Below are 16,715 nucleotides of genomic sequence, written 5' to 3'. Positions count from 1 at the left end.
ACTAATGGAAGTTGCCAGTGTCATATCAGTGGGGGTCCCTGTATCCCAGGGTATGTGTGCTTAGAAACCCTGGATTGAAATTCATCTTCTCTCAGCTACAAGGTCAAGGCTCAGATGTGTTACCTCTTATATTTATATGTTTATGTCTATTATTCACTCATATCAATCTCTTCTTTACTCATGTCAGTTCATCTGTTTCTCTCTGATCTGTGACATCCTTCAGTCGATCGTCAGTGTTGGCTTTTTAATGTCTGAGGGCGGCTTCTCTTCACAGCAGAGGTTGTTTACAGAAATTTAGGTCTTCAATTAATGTTCAGTATACTAGAGATACAAATTCAAAATATCAAATTTTCCTTTACTAAACATACAAATTGAAAAATCAAAATTTCCTTTAGTTTTTAGCTTCCATCATTCTATTTGTAAATTTGGTATTTTTAAAATAATAAAATAAAAACTGTAACTCTCAGGGGACTTTTGAAAAACATTTGATCAATTGAGAAGACTAAAATTCCGTTACTTAATAATTAGCCCCATTTAGAAACACAGTTAAGTACATTCTCTTAAAAACTTCAGTTGTATTTATAAATTGGGTATATTTGATTTTTAAAAAGCTCTTAATATGTTTCACTGGGAAGGCAGTAAACCAGATTTTCCGGAGTACTTAATCAAGCCTCAGTAGTCAGCAGATATGCTAGGCATTGCCAGCCGCTGGAGATACAACTGTGAACAAAACAGAACAATGAATAGCAATGAATAGAACAGAAAATATCCCTTGCCTTCATGGAGTTTACACTCTTATAACTCTTAAATTCACCCAACTCTTGTAAATCCAATAAACCAAAGTTTTAAATGAGGAGAATGTCAACGTCAAAATTCTTATGCGTTTCAACTTATAATTGCAAGTCTAAAATCAAATGACACATTTGAATTAGAATCACAGAGCAAATGTGTGTCTACTCAGCATCTCTACTCATCTGATATGTCAATACCAAATGTACAAAGTATTCTTAAGCCTGATTTAAAAAATACTAACACTGTAAAATTGATTTGCTTTATCATTTCTCAATTTAATTCTAAACTTTCCTAGTAGCGAATGCTGGGGTTATGCAACTGAGTCTCCCTGATGGACAGTTCAGCGCCCAGATGCGTGATTGTCTCAAGGAGGTTGAGAGACTGGAAGCTAGGACCAGGGGCCGAGAGATTGCATGACTGGAGTGAATCTTCCCACGGGACAGATGGACACGCTGAGTCTGATTTTAACGGCGGCTGTAATAACGGGATTGCACATCCACTTTCTTTGCATAGGATTGGTTTCACAATATGCTGTTTGCTAGATTCAAACCTTACCTTCGTAACCTCTTTAGATGTTGTCACCTGATTTAGATGGACAAATTACTTAGCTGCCCCAGCTGCTCCTACTTTACTTTACTATCTGATTCCATTCAGCTGACCCGATCTATGGACTGCCTGATTCTGTCTGGCTGCTTGACCTTGGCTGCAAGGACGTTCTGTTGAGTATGGATGCTGGATGCTATCACTCCGCAGCAAGGCCTCCGTTCAGAGGTGGCTGAGGGGAGCTGTAGCTCTCCTTCCAAAATAGCCATCAACCCACCCCCATTCTTTCATATGAACAATGACTGTTTTCTCAGTTTTAAGTCAAGTGCAATTCAAACTTACTCTCCAGAAAATTCCTGGCTGAGCCCTCCCTTCAAACCGGTTCCCTCCTCTAATCTCCTTCTCTATAGAAATTCTGAAACTATCATTGCTTCTTTGCTTAAAACCCTTCAGTGGTTCACATTGCCCTGGGAATAGAATACAAAACCCTTAACATGGCCTGCAAGTCCTTGCATGATCTGGCTCTTGCCTTCCTCCATGACCTCATCACACACCTTTCTCTTATGCTCCAATTCTAGCCTCACTGGCCATCTTTCACCAGAAGCCAAGATTCTTTCCTACCTCAGGGCCTTTGCACTTACCATTCCCACTTTCTGAAACACCATTTGCCTCACTCTTTGCTTGGATGACTCTTCATCCTGTAGGTCTCAAATGAACTGTCATTTTTTTTCATAGAAGTTATTCTTCTTTGTAGAACTTAGCACAATTTGTGCATTTATCTGCTTACGTAAACTAGACCATAAGCCGCATGGGGCCATATGTTTGCCCAGCACCCATCACAGTGCTGGCATATACAGTCGATAATTATTTGCTGAATGAATAAGTCTCACAGTTGTCACAGCAATCACCATCAGCCTTCAGTCATATCTATTATAATCATTCATATAACCACTTCTGGCTCATGGGAGGTACTGAGTAATTGTTGAATTGAATTGAGTTATCTAAATGTCAGTATCTCATGCATTCATTAATAGTTATTTTTTATTACTTTTTGGTTCTTTACACATTTAGTCTTCTGTAGCTTCTTAGCAGTCCTTCTACAGGAAAGAAGACATTTTAGCAAAATGTAACTTTGGGGGGACTATCCTTTCCTAACTTTTAAAAAAAGTCACTGAACATTAGCTAATTGATGTACGGTTAGTAATACATTTGATTAGCATAAATCTAATTGCCACATGCTACCTAGTGATTTCTATTTTTTGGTTGGTTTATTTAGGTGAGTTACGATGGCCCCAGGTTACAGAGCACTGCCTTGAGGCATTGAATGAAAGCTCTGGTTCTAGAGTCTATAAAGCTTGTGGCTTAAACCCCGCCCCCTCTGCGTGGTTCTCCAAGAACCTTGCTGCCCCCCAAGGAATTCAAGCCTTGGAACAGCACCGAATTGTGCTAGAGCGCCTGAGTCTTAACCCTTTAGAACCTGCTGTTTTGTTTTTTGCAGGATCAGCCAGATAAGCTCGTAGCCCCATCACGATTTCACATCCCCGTCTCTGCACCTTGGCCCCTGTGCCTGTGAAACAGCATAAACAATGATTTTGAACGTTGCATCGTCACAAATGGAAAAAAAAAAGCGCAAAAATCTCAACTAAAACACCATGCTGAAGCAGAAAAATGAGGTTTGTTTTTGTTGTTTGTAACACTAAAGCGTTTTTGGAAACCCAAATGGGGAGACAGGCGTGTTGGAACAAATGGCGGCAGTCCCGCAGCGTGCTGGGGGTCCGCGGCGCTGTGGCCGCGCGCCTTTAACGCGGTGACCTGCGCGTCCCGGGCCGGCGTCCCGAGCCCCGCGCGGCGGCCGGGGCGGCGCATCGCCCCCGCCTCCCTCCCTGCGCGCCGCGCGCATTGTTGTCGTGTAGCGATTGGTTGTTGGACCAGAAACAGCTGTGCGGAGCCGTGCTGGGTAAAGGGGCCGTGGACCCGAATGCAGGTTAGCGGGCTGGCGGTGACTGACGCCGGGGGCTCGAGGGAGAGCGAGGAAGAGCCGGAGGCCACCTCCGCTGCGGTTTCCAGGCGGCGTGGACCAGGTGCCCGGGCGTCTGCGGCTGTCGGAGGAGCTCCCGGTGGCGCCCCCTCCCCCGGCTCTCGCTGACTTCGGGGTTGGCGCAGGTGGGCAAGGCTGGGCGCCGCAGATCTCCCTGTTCCCACCTAGGGGTTTGTCTCCTTTCCTGCGAGGGAGAGGAACCATCCTAAAAATATGTAAATATCCAAGCTCTGGGCACTCGCCAAGGTCCCAGCGCCGCCGCAGGGCGTTTGACGTGAAAATGAGAAGCCCGACAGGATCTGTGCTCTGACTTGAGGCAGCTTGGTGATTAGCCCGAGCCTGGGCGGCTGCCTTGCTTCCTGCCCTTCAGTGGCCATCCTGCGCGCTCGCGCCCGAGCGGCGGTGCCACCGTGCGGGGCTCGATCGGCAGGCTCCGCATCCTTGGCAGCCATGGCTCCCGTCGCCGCCTCGGCCAGTAAGTAGGAGCATGCCTGTGTAGGGGGCACATGCGTGTCGGGGCACACACACGCGCGCACACCCGCGCGCGCACCACCCTGAGCCTTGGAAGGAGGAAGATTGACGAGGCGCTGCAGTCGCGAGGACGACTCGGGCTCTTCCTGGATTCGGCGGGAGCCGGCCTGCCGCAGCTGCTGTCTGCAGAGCCTGCTCGGATCCCTGTGCACACGCGCCCCCGCTTCGAGCCTCTGTAATGAAGGCTGCCTCCCAAGGACTGCAGGGGAGGCAGAGCCAGCCTGCGCCCGGGACTGCGGGCCGCGCGGCTGATAGGCCCAGGGGGACACGACTTGGACACTGTCATCCCCACGCCTCGCGCTGAGCCGCTGGGTGCGGAGGGTCTGCCGCCACCCCTCGGGCTTCCCGGGCGCCCGATCCCGGGTCAGCCCCAGAGGCCTCGGCCTCCTCATTTGTTTGGGTCTTTTGTGCCGTGGCTCACAGTTGGCTAAGCACTCCTGCGCTGAATCGGGCCATTGTCTGCGCTCCCATTGCTTTCACGCTGCAAGTCTCGGCGCCCCCACCCCGCCCGCCCCCTCTCCGCCTCCTCCTGGCCGGGGAGCCTCCTAACGTGCCTTTCCCCCCAGGAATCTGGAAGCTATAAGCCAGGCGGATTGCAAATGAAGTGTAATGCATTGTGGGACGTGTGTAAAATCGGAGCCTTCGCCGTGGGGGTGTGTGGGGGCGTGGGGAGGGCCGGACCCGCCGCTGGCGGTGTAGACGCCGACGAGGAGGGGCTGGGAAAATGTGCGCAGAGTCCGCCCGGGTCGTGCCCGCCGTAGACGGATGAAGCCGCACGCTGCGCCCCGGCGCTGAGGCCCGGAGGTTCGGGCCAGCAGGTCGTCCTCCCCACCATGAAGAAGACCCGGAGCACAACCTTGCGGCGCGCCTGGCCTAGCTCGGATTTCTCGGACCGGGCCTCGGACCGCATGAGGTCCCGCAGCGAGAAGGACTACCGCCTGCACAAGCGCTTCCCCGCGACCTTCGCGCCCCAGGCTGCGCGGGGCTACATGACATCAGGTTGGTACCCGCGTTGCTGCCCCCGGGCCGGTGCCGCGGGGCGTGCTCGGTGCGCCGCTGCCGGGGTGCTTGGATGGGAGCACCGGCGGTGATGGATTCGATAAGTTATGGGGAAAGCAGGAAAAAATTAGCTCCCATCCACCATTTTGTACCTCCGCAAGATCCACAGCAGGCCCTCTCAATATGGGGTTTGAGAGCTATTAGTTAGGTAAAATAAGGGAGGGGGACGTGCTGGGCATTTTGGCTGCAGGAGGATAAATGCCTGCAACCTCCGGTGCAGCCGCTGCCTGGAGCTTTGTGGCAGAGCCTGCGTCCAGGGTTGCCTGCGGTACCGGGTTGGCTTGCTCTTGCATTGTAGCCGGTTATCCTAGTGGGTATTGGAACAGCCCTATTTTCTTAAAAGGGAACAGGTTCCATGCACAGTTCTGGATGGTTTGAGTCTGGACGAGTTCTGCATCCATCTCAGGCTCGTCTGGTGTGCACGCCAAGAACTGTGTTGGAGCTCATTGAATGCCTTCTGTGGGGTAATGGCTTGTATGCGGACTGGATGCTCACATGGTTCTGCGTGGATTTAGCATATGTTGCTTTGAATTAGGGTGTCTGGAAAGCATGGAGGCTGTGTCATGTGTTTGCGTATCAGACAGGAAGGACAAACAATCCGAGAAATGGAAATGAAGGCTTCGAAAGAGGTTTCCTCTTAAAATGCAGTGCTGTTGAAAGCATTTCCGAAGGAGCCAGTTACCTTTGGAAATACAGCCGAATGGCTTCTGTGTGTGAGTTGGGAACCCAGGGGTAAAATTCTGGAGGCGATGCTGAGGAGGAAAATCCTGGAACTCTTTCATTGTTTTCTTCTTGCTTATAGTTGACCACTTATATGTGATGATGTGTAAGACATCAATATTTGCTTGTTTTTCATTCTGAAGAAATTAATTTTCTTCTAAACACGATGCCATGGAAGAACCGAGGTTGTATTTGAAACCACATACTTGACCACGTCGTTCTAAGCCCTGCCTTAACTGGAAAGATTGCTTTAAGCCTGTGGTTGGTATAGCCTAGCTTTACTATCTTCCCCCAAAACAGCAAGTTTTTCTTTTTAAACTGGGGCCAGTATCTCATGCTTTAAAAATGTCTTGTGACCACATTTCTGTGAATATAAAACCTAAATAAAATAACCAGCTTTTTTATTGCAAAATCTGGCCACACAAGGATGTTGCACTATTTTGGCAAAAAAGGCTCTCTTGATTTTTCTCTTTCATGAAAAGCCAAATCTGTAAAGGAAGCGACAACTACAGTTTATACTTCAGTTGTTTAATTCAGTCACTGCTGCGATTGCTATGTGCTTCAGATTCGGGACAGTAAATTTTGAAATACACCTAAATCCACATCTAACCTCGAAACATAGATGTAGATAAACGCATGTCTGCGCTCAGTGTTCAGGTAATCCCAGGTTTCGTGCGCTTAGGGTTTGAATGTCTTCATTCCACACTGAGTGGTTCCCCTTGTTTTTGCTCCTCTTCAGGAACCAGTACTGATACCAAGTATGAAGCTCTAAGAGGGCAGGTGGCCATAATTTCTTCAGCAAACCTGCGAGTCTCTTTAATGATTTCAGGCACATTTCCATGGAGCCTATTTTTATCTCTCTTGACATAAAACTTCGTTATGATCACATTTTCATTCTTTGGTAAACAACTTCTCTGCTATTGCCAGTCCTGCAAGGCATTTTTGAGGGCTTGAGGAAAAAGCTTTTATTTTTATTTGATCCCCTTTTCTCGTTTCATTTCTTGACCTGCAAATGGTGAGCTGGCCTTATGATGACATTGAAGGATAAGCTGCTTCAGGTTGCTGGTTTTCTATGCAGATTTCCTGTTAGGTTACTGCTGAGACAAGAAAACCAAAACGTGGGGGAAGAAGAGCTGTGTCATTCATTCAGCATTTTATGGCATGCTCCCTAAAAGCAAAGTGTCTTGCTGGATTCCCATGGGGCTATGGGTTTGGATATAGTACTATTTTGTCCATAGAGGAAAGCTATTACTTATTCATCATTTTAAATATTAGCTAATACTTGTAATAAAAGGTGTTGGTACTAATGGAAGGAAATAGGAAATATTAAGAAAAACATGTACAATGAACACTAGGAGATTAGGTGGAATCTTTCTCATGTATCTTTATGGGGGGGTACATGTGGGGGTATCTTATCAATTTCCTTTTCAAATATGGCTCCTTTCCAAATATGAGTCTTGATAGGAATAGATGATATATTGAAGCACTTTGAGGTCTTTTTCAAGAAGTTCTCTTCCTCTGAAGAAGTGTAAAGGAAATCCACTTGTATCAAGTTAGTGACTCTGGATACAAACAGAGCCTTTGTCACAGAAAATGCAATAGAAAATGAAGCAGCTTAGAAACACATGCGGCTTTTCATATTTCTTCTTTCTGTTTGTGCAGTCATTTGGCGTAATAACTAGTGGGATTATCATACTTCATTTTCAGTAAAAAGAGTTTTTTGTTGTTGGGTTCAAAGGACAGGATAAGCCTCTTCAGAGATGTACTAAATAAAATAATTTCAGCTGAGACTATCTTTAGAAATCCCCACCAACAAATATTCCTTAAAAATATGGGGAAAAACTTTTTTTTTAACTTTAGGAAAGGAGAGATCCTTGGAAATTTTAATAGCTGTCCTTTTGGTCTAGCGTACTTACTTCAAGTTTAACTCTGTTTATTAAGGCAAAATTGCAGGCATTCCATAATAGCTTTCTAATGAGACAGCACGCTTTCAAACAGTCTTTTCTCCACTAATAAGTAATTACCAGTTTGAAATGTGATTTATAGCAATACTCTTGACATTTAGCCTTGTTTTTTTCATATACCTTCAGGATAAACTACACTTAGGCTCAGAGATTAAAACAGGCACATATAAAACTTAAGGATCCTGCAAAAGGACAGTTAGATAGAGAATTTTGAGAGTTTAAATCTTGAAGACCATGCCTTATAGGACTGTTTTAGCCTCCAATTCATGCTACCACATCTGAAATAATCCTAAGAATTCACAGGCCTCCTGGCAACCAGCAAGTTCACAGGCCAGGAGATGAGTTCATTGTTCATCTTGAATATTAATTTCCCAGCGGTAGTTTCTGGGCAGAAGAGGGAACATCTTGCCTTTTGTTCAAATCAAGATGAATAACAAACTGTGCATGCATTGTCTGAAGAATGAAAGAAGTTAGACCCACTGGATGTGGGAGCCTTCCTCTGCATTTTCTAAAACTGGAAATTATGATATTAAAGAACTAGAGATAAAAGTGAAACTACCCCCAAAGAGGGAAATATCTGTGTAATTCTTCGGGCTTTCTATAGGAAAACTGCTTGCGTGCCTCCACGAAATGATTTTCAAGGCCCCAAACCCTTCATTGATGATGCTGTGAGAGTGTTCTCTGTTAGAACCATGTGGACTATGACCTCTTTACACAGATCATGCTACTACCTTATCCTTTTCTTGCCTATCCTCTCCCCCAACTCTGGGGATGGGTGCTGCTTTGTATCCCACAGGTAATGCCACCAAGTTTGGAGACATTCTATTAATCAGGAATTTAAAGTGGTTTTTCTACTATGGAAGGTCTACAGAGCATGTTTGTAAAAGGTGTTGTTGATGAATGAGACGCCCCCAAAGTCCTGGTACTTGTAGATTGACACTTGTCATTTTGAAGAACGGTAAAGCAGACAGTTTTAATACTGTGGCTTTAAAGGATTCGAAAAGAAAGAGAAAACAAAAGCCCCAAACTGACGTCTTCAGAACATTTAAGTCAGTTTTGTCTGCCAATCTAACTGATGTAATCAGTGGAGAGGAATGGGCTGCACATCGCCTTGATGAGTTCATTAGTTTTCGTTTTATGGAAACTAATTCTGGGGCACAGTTGATTGTGTGTCCCAGTTCCTTATGTTCTGTTATTTTAAGAGATGTGAGCGTTTTCTGGGAGTGGAGGATGGACACTCGAGGTTCTAATCTGGGCCTGCCACAAACCAGCTGTGTCCCTGGCGAGTAACATGACCCCCCTCTGTCTGTAAGGGGTCCTCCTGGTCCACGCTTCCATCACAGAATGGGGCTCTGCAGTGGCTCTGGAATGAGCGAGCGCAGGATTTCTGAACACTTACACAGACATCATTAGAAATAACCTTTGCCCTTCCTGCTTATTGGAGTCATGTGCTTCTGTATGTGGGGTCCGTGGGAATGGTGCTCATTTTGCAGTGGAGTCCTATTTCCTGTCGTCCCCAAATGTTACATGAAATGTCTGTATTAGGGCTTGTCCTGGTGACCAGAGTAAGGGGGTGGCAAGATGATGGATGAAGACCTGGCAAATTATAATCATATTCAAGGTTTAATCAACAGCATCCTGTGCCTCTTTCCCCTCTTTGCAGAGACCCATTTTCAGCCTAGCTGCTCCAACTGTGTTTTAATTTGAAACTACCTGTGTTGACTCCTTTCATCAGGCAAGTGGAAGTGAGGAATATTACACTTGGTGGTGAATGACTTTATTCTTTATTTCCCAGGAGAGCATGAATGTGCTTACAAAAGGTCACCTCTCTTGGTATTTCAATATCTTTTACACTCTTGTGAACGTTTTTATTTGAAAAAAGGAATACGAGTATATTGTATAAAAACCTTCGCATTTTTATACCTCCAGAGCAATTCTGGCTTAAATTCCCTATACCCGAGAGGATTAGGACAGTTCAGACAATGGTGTGTTCTTTGGTACAAGGTTGCTTATGCTGAGCGCAGATACAACCAGAAGCAAAATCTGGTTAGATCCTTGCTGGTGGGATAATATGCTGACTTTTGAATTTAGGACAGGCTTTTATAGATCAGTCATAGAAGCCATGTGACGCCTAATCTATAAGGTATAAAGTAGAGACTCTTGTCGTTTGTGAGAATATAGACTATAGTCAACTGTAAATTAACCTTAAGAAAGAAATGACGTGGGTGATTTTTTGAAGTAAATAATAAACTTTTCTTTAAGTAGTTAATCCCCAGACTATTTTTATTTGACATTGGAATGCGCAACCAGTTGGTCAGAAAATCCTGTTGATTTCTACCACCTAAATATTTCTAAAACCTGCCCCTCCCTCTTTATCTCTCTTTAAATCATCTTCTGTTCTATTACAGAATCTCCCAAACTGACCTCTCTTCCGGTCCAGTTCATCCTCCACGTGTCCCCAGAGGGTTTTTGTGTATTTGTTTTGGTTTTTGTTTTATAATCTCTCCTAAGGCAAAACTGGTCACGTTACGTCTCTTTTCAATGTTTCTCATGCCTATGGATGAAGTCCTGGACCAAGGGTCTTCACCGCATGACCTCTCTGACTTTTTCCTCCCCCACCTCCCTGTGCTCCAGGCTCTGGAAACTCTTTACCTTCAGCACTATACCTTGTTGTCATTTTATGCCTTTTGTAATTTATGTCACACTGCTTAGAATGTGCTTCCCCTCTTTACAGGTCTGCTAGAATCCTGTTTAACCTTCCAGAACCAGCTCGTGCACCCCTTCTCTTTCAGTCTTCCTCCAGACCCTTCCTAGAGGGAATCACTCGAATGACATTTGTTTTCTACTTGTGTTGCAGCAGCAGGGTCACATTGTGTGCATCACGTGGGTCACGTGTCCATCACCTGTACTCGTCATTGAGTTCCTCAATGGCAGTACGTTTCTTATTCACACCTCTGTTTTGCCACAGAGCTTGGCATGTATCAGGCACTCAGTAGATGTTTATTGGATGAATGAATAAAACATGGCTACACTTATAAAGTTGGGTGAAGACATGTCTTGAGCTCCTGATGTTAGTCGTCCTTTCATAACTATGGAAGTTCTACTTATGCAAGATTCTATTCTTCAAGGACCTCCTATTGTGGTTGGGAGACAGGACCAGCTCTCAATGAGTCCACCGTTAGAGAGGAGTAAATAATGGCATATAATCAAGCGTCAGGTGGGGGCATTGATATGGTTGGTATAAATGGAATAGGAGTTCAGAGAAGAGAAGGATGTCAGTTAGAAAAGGCTTCCTGGAAGGGAGGACTTTCTTGGGTCTTGAAGGATTAGGTAGGATTTGAAGGACAGAGAAGGAGAAGGATTGGGGAAGGTTGTGAAAGCAGTATGAACCAAGGCGTGAAGCCGGAAATGAAAATGTCTGTGTGAAATTGGTCCTCCTGTCACTTGGGGGCGTAACTAGAAATAACATGTAGCTAGGCCAGGTGGGATCTTGAAATGTGGTGGAATTCACAGTGTATGGAGTAGGTAATACATTTGTGAATTTGAGAGAGAAACGATGAAAGGAGCATTTTAGGAAGAGGCGTCTGGCAGGGGCTTGCGGGATACATGGAAGAGATGAATCTCAATGTCAGAGACCAGCTGGGAGGGGGCTGAGGTGATCAAGCAGTAACGTGATGAGGGAGCACCATGGGACAGTGTCCCCAGCACCGCTAGGCATTAGCACATCACCTTCAAGATTTTTTTAACCATGTCCATATACCACCTGTACTGTTATTTACCTAATATTTTTATTTAACTTGACCCAGTTTTTTATTTAAATGAATTAAAAAGAAAATTTGGTATTTTATGTGAAATCATGGGTTTCATTTGATGAGTCTATTTTTCTAATCCCCATTAGAGTTAATCTATAACTATTTCAGTAAAAAATATTCAACTGGGTACCATGATGACCGCATGTGCCTGGGTGGTACTCATGCCACAGAGTGGAAAACCTGTATTGGCCGAAGAAGGAGGGATGGAGTGAGGAAGAAAGAGAAAATCTGGGAAAGCACAGGCTATTCTTTGTGACTGGATTTAAGAGGTGAAAGGAAAGAAAAGGTGAATTGGAGATTTTTCTTGGAAGAATGCAATAAATGACCAGGAAGCTGTGGGAAATGGAGCAGATGATGAGTTTCATTTTGGACATAACGTGTTGGTTGTCCAAGCAGAGAAGTCCTTTCGTCACAAGTGTCAATAAAGGTCAGAGGTATAGTTTGGAGGTAATCCACTTCGCAGTGTTAGTTGAGAACATGAGACTAGCTTAGCGTTTTGTGCTTAACGTTCTGCTTAGACGGGAGGATGCCTTGCTTATTTTTATTTCCAGCAGATGGAGGGTCAGTTGGATTCTATTAACTGAGTTCTACTTTAGTTTCTGGAAACCTAGAGAATCAAGCTTAGGATTGCTTGGAAATTGTCTGCTCTCCTGTTCCTAAAAGTAAAGTGCTTTTTAATTCTTGGGTTTGTTTTATTAGTGTTTGCATTTATTTAGAAGCTATTGTATTGTTGATAAAAGGGATATGCTTTTGATATCTGGAGTCAGGTTTGAAAAGAGTGAGAACTATGCAAGTAGCAGCACAAAAGACCAGACCAGCTTTGTAAATAATGTATATTTCAAACATCTGTCATATACCTATTCAGTTGAAAAATTATGGCTTAGGTAATTCATACACACAGTTAAAATCTCCATTTATCTTTCTGCTTAAATCTGTGATGGCCCCTCCAGGCCAAATTTTCTCTTTTTGAAGATAAAAGAGAGATATTTGGCAGATGCCTGGGGGTATTAGGGTAGCAGGACTGTATGCCTGGCCATATCTTTCTGATGGCCGTAATTTCAGAGGGTGGGACCAGCCAGCTTTGCAATTAACACCCCTACCTCACCCCTACTGCAAATTCCTGTCTAGTTGATTCCCCTAAGAAAGCTAATAGACCATTTATAGCTTTCGGCATAGTCGGCTTTTGCTTTGAAACCATTTTATTATTAGATGAATTGAAGGCCCCCGTAGTGATTGAGGTACATGGAGTATTTGTCATTTTTTTGGCTGCCCAGCGTCTGAATTCCCGTCCTAGGTCTGTGTAATTCCCCGTTGTTATGGGTTGAATGGGTCCTCCCAAAAGATGTATGTTCAAGTCGTAACCCTTGGTACCTGTGAATATGACCTCTTTTGGAAATGGGGTCTTTGCAGATGTAATTAAAAGGTGTGGTCATACTTGCTGGAGTAGGATGGGCCCTAAATCCAATATGACTGGTGTCCTTATAAGAAGAAGAAAAGAGACACAGACACAGCAGGAAGGCCATGTGAAGATGGAGGCAGATGTTTAGTGATGTGTCTACAAGCCAAGGAAGGCCAAGGGGATTGCTGGCAACCAGCAGGGGCCAGGATTGGAACGGGTTCTCCCTCAGAACATCTAGAGGGAAACAACCCTCCTAAGCCCTGGGTTTCTGACTTCCAGCCTCTAGAGCTGTGAGAGAGTACATCTCGGTTGTTTTAAACCACCCAGGTTGTGGTACCATGTTTCAGCAGCCCTTGGGAACCAGTACACCCAGCCTGGTGGGAGACAGAGCCTTCGTTTCTCTATGTAGACACTGAACTTGCCATGGAACTGCTTTCCTGGCATCGAGGGCATGGGCCTGTGACCTAGATTTCACCAGTTACTCCCTTCCAGTCTTTGAATCTGGTGCTCATAGGGCAGGGTGGTGGGGGCCGTGAGACATATTCGCTGGGGTACAGCGGTGTTGCAGGAAGACAGCATTCCTGAGGCAGTGGGGCAGCCGGCAGGTGGTGTCGTCTGTGGCAGTGGTGGCGGTGCCAGCTGCCGAGTTGGGGCTTGGCAGTGGCTGCTGAGGAGTCCTCACTGAAGCGGCTCGGGCTGCAGTATTTCTAGCCTGGGTCCCCAGGCTTCCCTGCGATCCTCTGACTCACTCATCTATTTCAGTCAATTCATTTTCTGAGAGGCTGTATAGCACAGATTTAGCACAGAGACACAGGCCAGATCCCTCCGTAATCCAGCCTTTCCATCACTAGCTGGGTCACCTTGGATAAATTACCAGTTTTCCCAGGGCCTCAGTTTCCTTACCTGCAAAATGAAAGTAATAACGGTACCTACCCGTTTGGTTTTGGTGAGTTATGTGAATTAATATACATAGAGCACTTAGAACCAAGCTTGGCAGGCAGGAAGTGTCGTATCAGTATTACTTCTTATCAGTAATGTTAAAAGAGCCAGTGTGGGTTTCTGTCACGTAGAACTACAAATCCCAATGGACACAAATAGAATGTCAACAGGATCTCAATAGTTGTCACTTCAAAGCCTGATAGAGAAAACTGCATGTAAGCTACACAAAGATGTGCAGTTGAGTTTTACTTTGCAACCTTGTTGCCTTCATTTTGTAACAAGCTTCCAAAACCCTTTGGTTTTCCCCCTTCAATAATAACTTAGTTTCCCTCTACCTTGCATGCAGCTTACCTGCTAGTGTTTAAAACTCAGTTCGCCTTAGCTCCTCCAGGAAGCCTCTTTGCAAAGCCTGACGGAATGATTGAGCTGCACCTTCTCTGTGTTCCCGTCGCACCCTTTGTACAGCTGTGAGGTAATTTACGTGTATGTCGTCATTTGCTTGTCTGATCCTCCTTCTAGACTGGAAGCTCATTGAGAACATGGCTCATGCCTCTCTTGGATTTGTTCTTGCAAGTGCCAGGTGTGCGGTAGGAGTTTAAGTGTATAGTTCTGGGGACCCATTGTCTTGCTGATGTACCTGTTAGTGTCAGTGAAATCTCTGACCTCAGTTTTTCACTTCTTTCTTCAACCATATTCATAGTTGGAGCCCTGAGGGTTGATGATAAGAAGCCTCCAGGGTAATTGTGGCAGATCCATGATCTTGATCCATTCACATTGGGCCAAAGGAGTAAACTGGGGCAGTTTAGTTATTCACTGGGTTGTACATATGTATATAGGCTTCTGTCTTGGGATTTAAAAAATTCCAGCGTGGATCTTTGGTGAAATCATAAAACAATATAGCTTTTTTTGAATCCACCAAACTTCAAAGATAAAACATCACTTTAGATTCAGTGCTGGAGTTTATAATTAGAGTGGGGCTTCCTGTTAACCAAGTGAACTCATTTCAAGTTTCATTTTGATTGGCTTTAAAATCATTGAAGAGTATTTGGATGTTTTTTCCCCCACACTTGCTAACTGGTTATTTATAATGAAGGCAATGGGCAGCTGTTGGTGAACTTTAAAAAATCCTTCTAAAGTCTGTTGAGCTGGGGAATGAACATGCCCAGAAGAGCAGAGCGGTGTGGATGGTCATAGTGATAGATGGATTTTTCCACATTGTAATCGTGGCTTCAGTTTTAGGTTCATACTATGCCTTTATACACTGGTAGAGCATTGCAATTTGGGGTTTTGAAGTCAGACAGTCCTTGAATTTCCATCTTAGGAAAAATAGAGAATTGTTGTGTATTCAATATTCCTGTGAGATAGAAATCTAAGAGAACTTGGCTTCACCTAAAATCAGGGAAATGGTGCCCCATATAATCAGAGATGCTTATATTGACTTTTCAGTTGAAGATAAAGAAAAATGCCTCTTCCGAGCTGAGGGATGAGCTCTGTGTTTGTATGTGTTTGCATATGTGATAAAAACGAGTGTCACAGAAATGCGACTTGAGAAGGGGAAGCTATGAGACTCAGGTCTGTCCTTCAAGGCCAGTTTTGAAAGTGAAGCTCAGTGACATCTCTCCTCCAAACCAAGTGCATTTTCCTCCTTTGATGAATTTTAAACAGTAGCAATGGACCCGTGGACTCTCAGGTCAGAATGTCCCCCTGGGTTGCGTAATGGGGGAGCCACGATTTGGGATCTGCTTTTCACACGTGGTAATATTTCAGCAGCTTGCCTTAGAGCAGATGGTTTGGCAGCAGGGCTTGGGGCTCTGGGATGACAGCCTGAGCTCGGGAGGAGAAAGGGTTTCCCCCTTCTCCGCAGCTTTCAAAGCTGCCACCACCTCCGCCTCACCTCACTTCCCAGGCAGACCCGTGGACCAGGGCCAACCAGGATCTGGGAACTTAAATCTTCCCACTTTTGCCTATTAATTTTCAATGGGTTGCCCCCTCCCCAGTTTCCCCTTCCTTAAAGTCAAGGGAAAAATACCTACAGGAGAACCTCAAGGGTATTAAGCCGCTTGCTTTATGTGGTCACGGCCAGTGAATTCAACTTCCAAAGCCTCCTCTAATTATAACTCCAAAATATGACAAAAGCGTTGGCTTTTGTTGGTTAGAGCCTAGTTCTTGGAGACTGCACATCTTGTTTTCCCATATGTTGTACCCTGCTTGATGTGGGTGATTTAAACGTGTAGAGCATTTCAAAGAACATTTGTTGGGGAGGCCAAAGTAGTGGTGTACCATCCTGATCTTCAGGACCAGAAATGGAGGTTTCCATTGTCAAATGCAGCTGGAGGGGCGACAGTGCGTTCCCTCCAGGGAGGCCCTGTAGAGTGTCGTCAGGCTGGGATTGATGCTGTGGGCTTATGTAGGTGTGGTGAAAGCTTATGTGGTGTTGCGTAGTCAGGCCCTGAAGGCTTCTGTTCAGCTTGGCGGTAGGAAGCCAGAGGTCAAAGGGCCCGGGACATAAGTACAGGCGTCCTTTCTCCATCTGGGAATGTGCTTCCTAACAGGATAACAACAGAGTTCCTGTGTGCGCCTGAATTGTAGATGTTAAGAGGGAGCCTTTTTCCCCTCAATCCCTTTTCTCCCAGGAAGGGAAGCACTGTTTATTGAGCATCTACTTGGTACCAGCCAATGCCTAAGAGTGACTTCATTCAGTCCTCAGAACTATCCTAGGAGACAGTCATTAATTAATATTTTAAGCAGTACAGAGGATACAGCTGAGATTTTGTATATATACACACATGTTGTAAGTCGTGTGTATTTAACTATTAGTCTATATGTTAAATGTTATTAAAACGAACTCCTTATTTTTGAGTAGATATTTAACGTTTTCTCTCACTTACCCCAGTGGTTCATCTTGCACTCCCTTTGGG

The 16,715-nt window shown here is 45.0% G+C and overlaps 1 protein-coding gene across 12 annotated transcripts in view; it reads left to right on the top strand.

The window, feature by feature from the left end:
- Window positions 1-16,715, top strand: part of STOX2 (storkhead box 2) — a 214,113-nt gene that overhangs the window by 111,362 nt on the left and 86,036 nt on the right. The window contains exon 1 of one of the 12 annotated variants that reach the window (XM_014839485.3): window positions 2,834-3,008. The exons of 8 other annotated variants lie outside the window; for them this stretch is intronic. Coding sequence is in view for 2 of the 4 variants with exons in the window: in XM_014839484.3 (XP_014694970.2) it covers window positions 4,738-4,903 (166 nt within the window). In the remaining 2 variants the exon portion in view is untranslated. Of the gene's footprint in view, window positions 1-2,833; window positions 3,009-3,233; window positions 4,904-16,715 lie in introns of those variants that run through there. 3 more of the 12 variants (XM_070499625.1, XM_014839484.3, XM_070499621.1) reach the window with 3 other exon arrangements.

The sequence above is a fragment of the Equus asinus genome, chromosome 27 (assembly GCF_041296235.1).
Source record: "Equus asinus isolate D_3611 breed Donkey chromosome 27, EquAss-T2T_v2, whole genome shotgun sequence".
Taxonomy (NCBI): domain Eukaryota; kingdom Metazoa; phylum Chordata; class Mammalia; order Perissodactyla; family Equidae; genus Equus; species Equus asinus.
Note: the sequence above shows the minus strand (reverse complement) of the source record. Positions and strands in the feature narration are given on the sequence as shown.